General features: G+C 34.2%; 1 protein-coding gene across 2 annotated transcripts in view; it reads left to right on the top strand.

Annotated features, from left to right (window-relative positions):
• Window positions 1–14,908, top strand: part of La (La autoantigen-like) — a 107,852-nt gene that overhangs the window by 53,224 nt on the left and 39,720 nt on the right. For both annotated transcript variants that reach the window (XM_090405068.1, XM_090405075.1), the window contains 3 exons: window positions 2,681–2,746; window positions 7,495–7,596; window positions 9,448–9,561. In XM_090405068.1, the coding sequence (XP_090261194.1) occupies window positions 2,681–2,746; window positions 7,495–7,596; window positions 9,448–9,561 (282 nt within the window). The remainder of the gene's footprint in view (window positions 1–2,680; window positions 2,747–7,494; window positions 7,597–9,447; window positions 9,562–14,908) is intronic.

The raw sequence follows: 14,908 nt of genomic DNA, 5'->3' as shown, positions 1-14,908 counted from the left end.
ACTCCACGAACAAAGCCCGAATTCCAATGCCAGGGTTCTTCAACACCTGTTCCTGCAGATTTGCGAGGAATTCTGCTGTACGAACGCAATCAGATCGTCTGCTAGGGATCTTTCTTCTTGCTACATCCTCGTAGTCACCATTGCAAGTCTCTAGTTCATGCCTAATTGTTTTTACTGTATTCAGGGAGCATTGGGCAGCAGTCGTAATATCCTTATTTTGATGGCGGGCACGAATCATCATGATACAAGTTATTCTCTTCCATGATTCAGGTGGGTTCCAGCTATCCATCCTTTCTGACATCTTGTATATGAATGAAGAAGGGTCCAAACTTTTAAATGAAGAGAAGTGTGTGTTAATACATGTAACTTACGGAAAAATATAATTAATTATAAATATGTCAAATTTATCCCGAACACCCTGTATAGTTCACACATGAACAGTGTAGTTCCTATAACTCAAAGTGTTTATTCATTTTTTCTTTTTCATAAGCCTACATATTCCCCACTGTTGGGTAAAGGCCTCTCCCATTACGGGAGGTTTTTGGGTCTACTTCTTCCATAGTGACCCAATCCATCTCGGGAGAGTATTTATACACTTGTATGAATAAGTGAAGGTGAAAGACAATCATGAACATCCATGTCACTCATGATTCAAACCTGTAGCCTTTTGGCTGGAGAGCGAATACACTAACCACTTTGCCAACCAGGCTGGCAACTCAGAGTATATGTGGTAGGAAAATTTTTGAAATGATTTATAAAATTTAGCATATAGAATTATATTATGGTCACTTATTTTTTTAGTTTAGGAACCACAAACTGTTGTTCAGTATATCTTTTTTTGGTCATTTCTTTGGAATAAATAGTCATGTCTATTCATACAGGAAGGGAAAGAGTTTTTGGCAGTTTACCACCAAACTCTGTTTACAAACAGTGAACACAGTTTGGGAGGAGTTATATTTCATTCAGACCCAAATAATTATAATGGTATTTAATTTTTGACATTTATATTATTATAATAAATGACAGACATGAACATATTTTTAAAACAGTTATCAAATACATTTTTAGTTATATTAATCCAATATATATACAGTAGAAACAAAAAATTATGAAATTTAAATTTTTTCAAAATAAAATAAGTTTGAGATGAACAGAATTTAGTGGAGAGTTCTGAACCCTGGTTCAGACTATTGAATTTAAACTGTTAATGCAAATGCTACAAAACAGTTGGAATATGATCATATTCCAACTGTTTTTGTGTAGCAGTTGGAATATGATCATGCTGTAAACCAGACAAGGTGCTAATGGAGGTTAGTCATGCCAAGAGACACATTTTGTTTAAAATAACATTTATATTTTTAAGTTAATTTAATGAATTAATTATATATAATAGGACCAGCATTTATCTGCAACAATATGGCAACAAAAATGTAGACAATGTAGCAACGAAAAAGTTAGAAAATGGTAATCCAAATATTAAATTAAAAAAAAAAAAAAACTGCTGCGATGCATGTCCCTAAGACTATTCATGTAAACCTGGGGATCAGTGCTGGATTAAGGGGCGGGCTGGCCGGGCACCAAAAGTAAAGCCAGCACTAGGGCCTTAGAGCCTGCTCTCTTTCCAAAAATAATTACCTGCAATGGAAGCATTGCTATACTTCTTCTGCTCCAAGAAGATGCAAATATATAAGAAAAAACATAAAATAATTCATTATCTTCTATTAATAGAAATGTCTACTTAGCAAGTACGAAACAGTCACATATTTAAGAATGCTGTCTGTATACTTTATCTTTATATGTGTATTAGTATAACCTGTTGCAAATGTATTCACAGCAATAAAGCAAAAATAGAATTAAGTGTAAAAGCCAAACACTGTATTCCACAAAATTATAAATAAGGAAAGAATAAAAAACTATTAACTATTCTCTGATTGTAATAAAAATAACCAAATATAAATGAAAACAATTAAATACAAACCCCATTATAGTTATCTAAACTAATTATCTTCTGTTTTGTCTTATCTAAAATAGTAGTGACATTGATGACACTTAGTTAAGTGATAGGATATATATTTCCCAATCAAAGAATGATCTTGTACTTCTTTCTTCAGTGTTTGATTTTCCATTCACCTAATTTCTGGTTAAAAGTAAAAAAAAAAAAATTTTTTTTGTAATGAATTTTATTTCTTTGTTAATTGTATTTATATTCATAACTGTTCAAATTGAACAAAATTTATGTATTGGGGAAAAATAAATCCTAATATATATATAATGTTATTGTTGCAGTCGTTGATTGGATACTTTGCTGGGGTTGTACATGGAGCCTTCAATAATTCTTTGGCATAATCTTGAAACAATATATGAAAAATAAATCGTAATGTATCAAGAATTATAGGACTACTTGCTGAGCTCATTTAAATCCAGTCGTGTTTCATGAAAACAGTATTTCTTGCTTATAGTTAACTTTACTGCTCCTTCAGATACTATATGACCTGTTGCTTTGGAAATAGCAACACTTAGTTGTAACATTAATGTATTAATATAAAATTATGCATAATTGAATCTGTTTCTCTTTTACCATCTTTTCTTGACATGCCACATTATGTCAATGAAAAAATGATGGAATTTTACCTTTTTTAACAAAAACTAGAATTGACAGCATGTTTTGTTTTGGTTACAGACGCTCTCAACAGATTTTGAGGTCATTAATGAAGCATTAAAGAAATCACCAACGCAACTGATGGAGGCGAGTTTTTTTTTTTTTTTTTTTTTTAAATATATATATATAATAAATATAATATTTATATTTATGTAGGGATACTTAAGGGTCAAAGCTGTATAACTGAGAGGAGACCTCCACATAGCCTTCAAAGGAATGTGGAGAACCTACCAGGGCATCTGACCTAATGTCAAATCCACACCTTCTCGTTGTGCACCCTGTCAGGTATCTACCTGAGTACCGAATGAAAGAGAATGGGCTGGCAATTTGGGATTTAGCCGACCAAATTGTATTCTTATTGACTTAAACCACAATGTAAAATGATGGTACAACATGACACAATTTCATGCTGGCTGGGGCATTGCCCGGTTAAACAAGTCCTTGTTGTTTTTGCCAGGAAAGCAGGGTGAACAGCAAAAAGTCAGCTACTGGGACAAATCTTGAAACATACCCTAACTCAACATCACCAGAGCTCAAAATAGGTGCTATCAACATAAGAAGCCTGAATGGCAAAGAAATGGAGCTAGCTTAGGAATTGGATAAGTACCAGATCAATATAATAGGGGGTGACTGAAACAAAAAAGACATAAACTGTTGAGATCTTTCTGAGCAATAAATACAAAATGTTATATTCAGGCAATAACAATCAGGGAAAAGGAGTAGCTATAATATTAAACACTAAATATGAGATTAATCTTCTTGAATGGCAGGCAATATCAAGTAGTGATGGGGGCAGATATCAGAATGGGGAACTGGACAATGAAACTTTTTGTGCCTATGGTCCCACAGAAGGTTTTACTAAGGTAGAAGTGAAGGAATTTTTTTGAGGCTTTACAGAAAGCAACTGACACAATGAAAAAGGAAAAGTTGGTCCTTGTTGGGGATCTAAATAGCAGAGTGCGAAATGATTGTCAGACATACAAATATATTTTTGGAAAATTTAGAGAAAAGAGCAAAACTAATAATAATGGTAAATACATTGAATTTCTGCTCAGGACAAGGACTGGTTATTACAAACACAGTGTTCCAACATAAAAATGTGCACAAATTCACATGGAGACAAGAAGCAAGGAATATGAAAAGTCTCATTGACTATGTTATTGTTGATAGTGATGTTCTCTCACTGGTGCAGGACACCAGAATGTACAGAGGATTTGAAATTGGAAGTGATCACTATTTCGTCTTGAGCAGGATAAAATTGAATTTCTTATTGAAAAGAAGAACATTAAGAAAGTTTTAAAGAGAATAAAAGTTGAGTAACTCTCAGATGTGAACTTTAGACTATACACAAACATTATTAAAGAAAAAATGAAAGAGTTTGAGAACAGGAACCACACCATTGGAGGTCAGTGGCAAATCCTGAAGAAAACGTAGATTGATTCAGATAGAGGTATGTGGTGATGTTATCTGCAAGGATAGAAAGATCAGAACTTCATGGTGGACACAGGAAGATAGAGGCAGTGAAGGAAAAGAAGAAAGCACTTCAAAAGTTCCTGGTCAGCTTGGGCTCTTTGAGAATACAGAGACAAATGTAAGAAAGTTAAACACTGTGTAAAACTATCTAAAGAAAAGTCATCAGAAGACTTTGGTAAGAACATTGAAAATAAATATCAAGAAGGTGGTAAAATATTCTGGAGACTGTTTAAAAAGTTCAGAAATGGAGGAAAGAGTGCTTAGAGATGAATAAGGTGACACGAAAACTGGAGATGCATTGTGAATGGAGAACCTATAGAACAAGTAAAACATTTCAGCTACATAGGCATGATTTTTTTATGAAAATGGTAAATTAAATATGGAAATAGACAAGAATCTACAAAGCTGGTATGGTAGGAAATCAACTGAATAAATTTATATGGAATAAGAGAGAAATGATTCAAAATACTAAATTAGCTCACTGTATACAAGACAGTGTTCAAACCAATTTTTACTTATGCCTCTGAGAGAGCTGGGTTAGAAATAAAACACTTGACCGAAGACTAGAGACCGGATGGCATCAATGACAATATCATATTAAAAACGAGGATATTAGGAAAGAACTTGACATTGTTAGCATCCAGGGATGTGTTAGCAGAGCTAATCTCAGGTGGTATGTCACTTAAACAGATGGGGAGAGGAAAGATTAGCAGAACAAGTGTTTTCTACCAGATTGGCAAGAAAAAGGCAGAAGAAGACCAAGATGTAAGTAGATTGGTACGGTAAAATGTACCTTTAGAAGATAGAAATATAAGACTGATAATGTTGAAGTCTTGACAGATTAATTTGGAGGAAGATTGTTGATAAGAAGTTAGTAATAATGTACGTTTCATATAGTGCTATCATATTCTGTAACCCCCCCCCGAGGCTACATGTCAGGAATTTGGTGATGATAATGAAAACTGGAGTAAAAGATATCTTTGATGTATTACTTCGAAATATTGCTAAATGGAACAATCATTGACATCATAGTAGTAAAAAAACACTGAACAGGCATGTAATCAGGAATACATATCCATATTTGAAGTAGAAAAAGCCATCAAAAGCCTGAAATTGGAAAGGCAGCTGGAGTAAATGATATTTGACCAGAAATGCTCAAGTATGGAGGTATAAAATTCTTACAGTGGCTGCACTGCATAGTTCAAAAGGCCTGGACAGAGGCATGAATTCCAGATGATTGGAGTAAAACTATCATAGTACACATGTATAAAAAAGGAAATAAAACTGAATGTGAGAATTACAGATTGTTCCTGGTAAGATTTATGCAAGTATACTTGAGAAACAGTTGAGAAGGATTGTGGACTGGGTGAAGAACTAGCTGGAATCATGGGAATATAACAAAGATATGTATTTAAGTTTTGTAGATCTGGAAAAGGCATATGACAAGGTGCCAAGAGAAAAGCTATTTGAAACGCTTCGGTTGTATCGTGTGAATAGGGCATTATATATTAAACAATACTTAGTCTTTATTTGAGTTGTAAGTCAGCAGTTAGAATTAAAGGAAGTACAGGAAGATGGTTTAATGTTAAATCTGGTGTCAGACAAGGATGTACATTATCCCCTCTGTTATTCATTATCTATATGGATCACATGAAGGAAAGTGGTATTAAACCTAATATCAAAATTGGAGATGTTAATTTGAGCTCTTTATGTAGATGATGTTATACTTCTAAATAAATCCAGTATAAGTCTGCAAGATTCCCTGACTAAATTGAATAACTGTTGCAATAGATTTGGTATGAAGGTCAGCAATAACAAGACGAAGACAATGAAAATAGGCAGAAGCATTGAAAATATCAACTGCATTGTGAATGGAGAACCTATAGAACAAGTAAAATATTTCAGCTACTTAGGCACAATTTTTAGTGAAGATGGTAAACTAAATATAGAAATAGGCAACAGAATCAACAAAGCTGTATAGTAAGTCAACTGAATAAATTTATATGGAATAAGAGAGAAATTAGTCAAAACACTAAATTAGCTGTATACAAGACAGTGTTTAAACCAATTTTAACTTATAAATCTGAGAGCTGGGTTAGAAATAAAACACTTGACCAAAGACTAGAGTCCGCAGATATGAGAGTCCTGAGAAAGAGTAGGGCATGGACAGATGGCATCAATGGCAATATCATATTAAAAACGAGGATATTAAGAAAGAACTTGACATTTTCAGCATCCAGGAATGTGTTAGCAGAGATTAGCAAAACAAGTGTTCTCAAAACCCAGAGGAAGATCAAGATATAGGTGGGTTGATACAGTAAAAAGTGCCTTAGAAGACTGAAATATAATATCTCGTAATGTTGGAGTGTTGACATGTTCAGAAACAATGAATAAAAGACAAAACAATGCTTTTAAGTGAAGAAAGAAGAGAAGTTAGAAGAAAATTACTCAAAAATCAAAATAAAGAAGAGGAAAAAGAGAGAAATAAAATATACAAGGAGAAAAATGAACAAATAAAGACTGGAGGAAAATTGTAGATAGGAAGTTAGTAATGATGTAAGTTTTTCATGTAGTACTATCCTGTACACCCCTTGAGGGTACATGTCGGGAATCTGTTGATGATACACACACGCAGCAAAATGGTAATTATTTGGGGCTCAATTATCCATAGGTTTGATTAACTGTGGTCCTCTGTAGTACATACAAATTTAATTTTTTTTTAAAGTTATCTATGCATGTGGATTCATAAAATAAACAGAAGTTATTACCATGTGTTTTAAATAACATTGCAAATGGATGTATAAGAAAAATAAAAAATAATGCTACAAAGTAAACAAAAATCACAGACTTTCTATCTAAATAAATTTTAAAATGTTCAGTTTTGTATTTGCAAAAGGCCTGAGCTTGATTCTCAGTAAAAATTCTTCTCTTCTCTATCCCCCACCCCACCCCGAAACTTTTATCAAATGCACTAATAAAAGGCAAATATGTGGACGTTTGGACAGTGGTCATGTTTTTTAAAGTAGCGCAAGCTAAGGTCACTCTGCTGAAGATTGTATTCTCATAAGCTTTCTAGTCAAATTATGAAACTTTCATAGTTTCTATGTACATCTATGTTTTGAAATAATGTTGGATCTTTAATATCCACTTTCTGTGTCACCAAAATGAAGCCATATGGTTTTTTCATTTTCTTAAGTGCTTTCCTTCTTTTCAAACTTCTACAGGAATTAAAAATTGCATAGATTTTATTTTTTTTCCCAACCACTTTAATTCTGCCCTACATACTTCCTTATCTGCCTGTGAAAATTTGTCTTTATTTATGAGTGAGTTTATTAAACTAAATGATAGCATGCTAATTTCAGGTCAGTGAAGATGGTCAGAAAATCCGAAGAAGTCTGAAGCATCCACTTCCTGAATATAATGAAGAACATAAAAATGATCTCAACAAAAGGACAGTTTATGTTGTAAGTATTAATGTATATTTCATGTGTCATATATCGACAAATTCCAAAGGCTTGATTTTCATAATGAAATATCTCTTATAAAGGCATTCAAAATGAAATTAAGTTTGTTTGAAAATCAACTTGCTATGGGGGATATGTCGCATTTCTTAACTTGTCGACAGAATATTCCATTAGAATATCTTTCAATGGTGGGTGGAAAATATAAGAAGCATATATCACTTCTAAGTGAGGAGTTTCAGAAAAGAATGCCATTGAGTAATGAAGACGAAGTCTGCATAAAAGTGATTGAGGATCCATTTTCGGTCGAAGCAGGAAATCTACCTGTCAAACTCCAGATGGAAGCTATTGATCTCCAGTGTTCTGAAAACTATCGGATCAAGCATAGGGAGAGTATTTTACAAGAGTTTTATTCTATTCTGGATCAGGATAAATTTAAAAGTTTGTTGGATACTGCCTACCAGTATGTATTTTGTATGTTTGGGAGCACATATACTTGTGAACAAATATTTTCGGTCATGAACTCGAACAAAACCAAACAGCGTTCATCTTTATGTGATATCAATTTAGAGGCACTTCAAACATGACACCAAACTTTGATAAAATGTTGGCAACAAAGAAATGCAATGTGTCACATTGTGACATTCAGTCACTATATTTCACTGAGAATAAGTGTGATATTCTCAGTGAAATTATTAGTAAACTTTGTGTTTATGTTTAAGTGGCTTATGTTGAGAAATTTTGCAGTTATATCTGTTTGTAAATAATTTTGATTATAATTTTAATTGTAACTCTAAAAAATGTAAATATGCATATTAATTAGTATTTACTGTAGACTTACTAACAAATTTACTTAAGTTTAGCTGCAGTGGACTAGTCTAAGATTCAAGGTCCGAAGTGATCTGGCCCTTGGTCAGGTGGTCCAAGTTCGGTTTGGCCCTCAACGACAATCAAGTTGTGCAGGCCTGATCTATAGCAACATGACTTGTAGAATAAAGCTTAATTTTAAAATTGAGTATTACTTAAAAATTTGGTAAAATGTTGATATTAATATTCCTTTAGCCTTAAATTTTTAAATATACACAAATAATTTTGTATCTTTTGCAGTTCTGTTAATTCAAAACTGTGTACCCAGCTAGCAGAAATATATTAAGAACAGCATATGCTTATATATTTGTCCTACAGTTTGCTGAGTTCTCAGAGTTAAAAAACTCAAGTGTATTATGGGAGGGAAAAATTTATTTGTGCCAAAGATTCACTGACTTTGGATTTGACCAAAGCAGTCTAAATGTGATGCATTAGTTTTATAAAGAGAGAGAATGATTACCTACTTGCCCATGTGTTTTGAACATCCATGTGAACCTTTGTTATTTTGTCAATTTTTTTTATTATATGTTCTCTTAACTTCAGTTCCCTGTCCTCTGTTTTCCCAGTCTTAATTTCTTACCTGTACCAGCAGTGCAATATTTGCCAACACTTGTCATTCTATTTAAATCAGCCAGGATTACCTGGCTCAGTATTTCTGCTTGTTCTTTGGTTAAAAACCTTCTTTGACTCTTTATTACATTGGTTTGCTCTCTCTCTCTCTCTTTTTCTCAGCTTCCTAATATCACCAACTAGACTGACCTTGATTTTCTTTCTTTAAATCTCAATATTGTGCAGTCTAATTTTCTTAAGAGCAAAGTCTCCTTAAGGGTTTTAATGTTAACTCAAACTAGCTATCTTTTCAAAATGCACTTGATTTTCAGATATTTGCCTCAAGTGAAAAGAACCTCAGATTTTAATTTGTGGCAGTTTTAAAAGATTTTATTGCAATTCAAAATATGTAGCATTTATTATTATGTTTGTTTTCAGAAAGGATTTCCTACAACTAGTTCTCTAGATCAGCTTATAGAGTTTTTCAAAGATAAAGGACGAATATTAAATATTCAGATGAGACGAAGGAAACCAAATGCAAAAATATTTAAGGTATATGTTGCTTCATTTGTAGTCAGAACATTAATATAAATAATTTTAGTTAAGCACTATGTTTGTGCAATGTTATATATTTTAGGCATTGAAAATACACAAATCTCAAAATAATGGAATTAAATTTTAATTAAAATTCCAAGATGTGAATCATGCAGAAAAAACAGCCAAAAATTGCTACACTGGTCTTGTAGCTGCAGTTACTGTAATTCCAAATAGCAACTCTGCTGTGGTTTTGCATCAGCTAAAAACTGGTTATTTTCTGCATCATTAATGTACAAATTAAATAACAGATGCCCAAGTACAAAGCCCTTTGGCAAAATGGCAAACCATTGGTTACCTGTATTTTAATGTACTCTACTTCTCCATATACTATTGTTGGTGTCTGTCCATCAGCACTCCTTGATACCATCCCTATTTGCTTCAGTTTTTGTATATAAGCTGAAGCAAATGGTATGATTTGGTATCACTGATTGTAGTTAATCCCTGGGAACTAGAGAAGCAGTTTGCTCTAATGAAAGCTCATTATATTTGATTTAGGGATAAAAGTTTGATTTACCCCTCCCCATTCCCATGAAACATAGGAAATTGCAGAAAAAAGCATATAAGAAATTATCGGAAATCCTATATTGATAATAAAAAATGTTTATGTATGGCAAGAAAACCACACATAATCAGAAATTATATGCTGATGTCAAAACACAAGGAATAGAAGGAATCAATCATAAAGAAACACAAAGCAACATGTGAAAAAGTACAAATTCAAGAAGAGTATGAAATTTATTTTTTACCTGGTCTTGGCAACCTTGCTCTACAAACCAAACATGAAACTTTCTCAAGCCACTTCCAGGCCTCCACTAACTGGATCAGTAGTCTCACATCAGATGATGGACTTCATCTCCCTTCTAACGGCCACAAACATCTGTGCCCGCAGTGGAATTTGGATCTGCAGCCTGCTCATTTGAGAATGGATATGCTTCCCACTCAGCCAACCATGCCAGCAAATATATATTTGCCATATGTGTGTTTGTATACACACTAGCTTTGCATTAGGAACACTTTCCTGAGAATGCGTTGGTTCACCTCCGTGCAATCATGGCTCACAGATGCCTAGGAATAGATTCTGCAATGTGTTGAACATCCTCTATGATGGTTAACTTAACTCATGTCCACTGCCACAACTCCATCAGTTCATGCTCATTCTGGGAGGAGGATCAGCAGTTCTCACACCCTGTTTTAGCATATCCCACACATTCAATTGGGTTGCAGTCAGGAGTCAAATTTGGTCCCATGACTGTAACTCAATTTTTTTTTTTTTGGGGGGGGGGGGGGCAAGGCAGTGTGGTAAATTCGTTGTGTTCTTTCAACCATTGAGTAGTTGTTCGAGCCTGATGGCAAGGTGCATTGTCCTGTTGAAAGGTGGCACTGTTTTTGAGGTAGACCTCCTGAAGATATGGATGGAGATGGTCGGCTAGCAGGTCCCTGTAGCATTCAATATTCATTGTTTGTGGGATGATAACCAACGGGTCTACGGCGTGCCAGGAAAAAGCTCCCCAGACCATAACACCACCTCCACCAGCCTGTTGAACCCCACCTGTGCAACCAGGGGATAGGACTTCACTGTTTACACCAAATGTGAAACCCAACCATCATCATGGTGCATCAAGAAACAGGACTCATCACTCCAAATGACCTTCCATTTGTTGAGGGTCCATTTGCCAACATTCCTTGACTCATACAATGTGTTGTTTGTGATGCCTGGCCCCAGCTGGAAGGTGATGCATGGTGCATGTGGAAATGGGTGCATGAGCTGTGTGACTGTTGCACATCATTGTTGGGATACCAGTCATAAACACGATGCTTGCTTCTATGATCAACCATGCTGCATTACTGAGCAGTGTAAGCCCTTCTGCTGGATGTCTGTTCACAGTTAATCCAGTCCTGGTACACCCTTGATATAATAGTACGGAAACAACCAACAAGTGTGCGGTTGTTTCTGAAATACTGGCACCTACCCTCCGGGCCCCAACTTTCTGTCTATGGTCAAATTGGCTTACGTTGCCATGTTTTTCCCATTACTGATTTATTACTGATCAGCAAACATTTACTGATTATGTACAAAGGTGTGCCCATTTATAGTAGACATGTGTGACATTGATATCACTTGGTACTTTGTTATTGCACTGAATATGTAAATAATGAGGGGTTGTTCCTAATGCATAGCTCAGTGTATATATAATATATGTTGTTCAAAGTTTTTTGATATGTAGTCTACATCCTTCGATAGATGAACTGTGCATACATAAAGATAAGGGACACTCGCTCATGTTTTCCCTGCAATGGAATTGGCAATTCATGGAAAGAATACACTTTCTATTTTTTATTATTATATATTTCTATATTATCATATTATAATATATTATTATAATAATTAAATTATAATATATTATTAATTAATATTTTATACAGTGACATAAATTTATGACATTTTGTCATAAACGCTAGTTTATTTGTCATAAACTAGCGTTTATGACAAAAATAATCAGATTCTAATGGTACATCAATTTAATTCTGTATATAAATGAAGTAACTGATAGGAAAAAAAGCTACTGTACTCTAATGTAAAACTTAAAAAAATAATACAGTACACAAGTTTATTTTAATAAAAAAATTTAGTTTATATGTACCTGTATTGTTGAAGATTCTGATTAAGTACATAACTTAATTTGTGTAAAAAAAAAATCACTTTCTTGTACACAATACAAAAAACAAGTTTCACTAAATAACACAAAAAAAAAGTTTTTTTATTTCTTTATAAAAAAAAGTCGCCAATTTTCGTTTCCTTCTTGGAAGCTAAACTTTTTTCGAATGCTTCTTCTTGGAGCTGCATTAGTAATAAAATTTTGTGGAATGGCATATCATTCTGCTTAGCCCATTCTATGCACATATCAAAACTGTCAACTGCCTCTTTATGTTTTACTTTTTTTTTTTCGAGTTCTTTATTGTCGTCTTCTAATTCATTCTGTAGAGTCATCTTTATGTCTGCGCGGTTAGCCTAGTGGCTTAACCATATGCCTTGGGAAGGAGGAGTGTCCTAAGTTCGATTCCCATCAGTGACGAGAGGAGCTTAAGGATCTTCCTCAGCCATAGGCAAGTTAGCCAGTCTTGGGTGTGGACAGCAGGGTTTTTCTCCTCAGTTTAGCTGGGGGGTTTTCATCCCACAAACAGGCAAACCGACCCCGTGAACACACATGGATACAGTCAGGAATACCTAAGATGATTCCTCCAGCCATGGATCTGAATTGTCAGCTATGCTGGTCCCAAGCCCGGATAAAAATAGGGGTGTGGGTGGGGATTGAGGTGGTGCCATACCTCCTCATAATAGGGGCTCACGGCCGTTGAATAGACACCATACGAAATAAATAAATAAATAAAATCTTTATAATTTCAGCATCTGATTTGATTTCGAATTCACTTACGGTTCTACCTGTAATCTATTCCATAACATCCATTTGTAAAATTTCAACATTTGGATTTATATTTTTAACCAAATTATGCAGATCTTGAATTTCCTCTTTTTTGTGAATTCTAGAAGGCCACAGTCTTTTCCATGACACTCGAATTGCTTCAGGTTCGATGGCTTCCCAAGCAGCAGCAACTGAGAATGTTACATCCTTCAAATTTATATTTTTTATTCAATAACCAAAGAAAAACTGAGCATTATATACAACCTGACTTTAGGCTAAGTTGTTGTTGTTGAAGGAACGTAAAGATATGCAGACATGTGCAGTAGTGATGCGTGATTAGTTCATTAATGACAGCAGTGATTCATGCCAACAATACAGTATGTACTGTACAGTATAAAGAAGCAAATGTGAACATACAATAAATCAAAATAGACCTACAGTATAACAGTACAATCGACAGTATGAAAAAATACTGTACTGTAATAATTATTAAATAAATAATAGTACACAAAATAATACGTAATAAATAAAACTTTTTTTTTTTTCTTTCAAACCACAGTTCAGATTACTGGAGGGTTTGGACTAAAGAGGTTCGGATTAGCGAGATACCACTGTAATAATAATTTTATATGTTAATATTTCTAATTGTTATGTTTTTAGTTAAGGGTATTAGCTAGTTTTTCTTCGCTTTTCAGATAAATTAAGCATATCAGGCTGTACTAGAATCGATAGAAGGCCAGTTTCCTCATCTCCATTAGTGCAGATAGGTTCCGTTCACCTACATTTGTTTGACTTCAGCATGATTACAGCTGTAGATAGCTAGGTGGATCAAAAAAACAGTCAATGTTGACATTGCTTAATTAGCAGAAGACAGTATTGATATGAATAACATCATATTGAAACTGATATGTTGTGTATCAGTAGATAAGAACACTAGATGAAACTTCTCAGAAACTCAGCTTTTTCTTTTGACATAACAGACAAACCAGTTAGGATATACTCAGTTAATATACATAGTATACTGTCCTCATGATATACAGGATAACAGAGTTGCTCTGTTATCCCATGTCAACGCCAAAATATGTACGACTTGGGCCCCATATAGTATGTTGCTGTTTCTAAAACAGATGGCCAAAAGTTGAAAGATTTATTTCACATAACTTAGTCACATTTTGCATGAAATGTGGTCTTTTGTGCAACTACCTCCCCTTTATTTGCATCCCTTTATGTACATAGGCAAGGGAGAATTTCATTGTGCGACATGTAATTATAAAAGGTTAACAAAGAATTTTAGAGATTTTTATTTTGTGTGTTTAGAGTGAAATAGCATTGTCAGTACATTTTTCATGTTAGTCATCATTGGCAGAAATAATGAGCGAAAGTGTCCAATTTGAAATGTTTATATTATGATCTTACCATTGTAATTGTGTTATGATGCTGATACACTGAACACAGTAAAATAATTGCAATTAATCCAGGCACCATCATAATACCCTGACCAAATCTCTATGGGCACAGTTGCTATTCTGAAGGAAATTCACTGTCAAACTTTCTTGTGGTTTCTATGAGTTTGCTGTAGCAAGAGTCAAAAGTATTAGCAGTTTATAAAGGGCATAGGTATTTTGCTTGAAATTAAAATTATGTAAAATTGAACATGCATACTACTTGATCAGAATTAAGAAGTTCAGAAGCCACAAGCACAGTTTGGAAAGTCTCCCGTTGTCAGCTAAAAAAAAATCAGCTAACGCCTTTTTATTCCCGTATATACGGGAGTAGGCGAGGCCATTTAGCCCTATCTAACTTTTGGAGACTGAGTGGGCAGTTCAATCTCCACTGGTACCCAATCAGAGACAGATGGCCCACGGCTATCACTAATTAAG

Source organism: Typopeltis vanoorti, chromosome 2, assembly GCF_054136105.1.
Source record: "Typopeltis vanoorti isolate ZY-2024b chromosome 2, IOZ_Tvanoo_1.0, whole genome shotgun sequence".
Classification (NCBI taxonomy): domain Eukaryota; kingdom Metazoa; phylum Arthropoda; class Arachnida; order Uropygi; family Thelyphonidae; genus Typopeltis; species Typopeltis vanoorti.
Note: the sequence above shows the minus strand (reverse complement) of the source record. Positions and strands in the feature narration are given on the sequence as shown.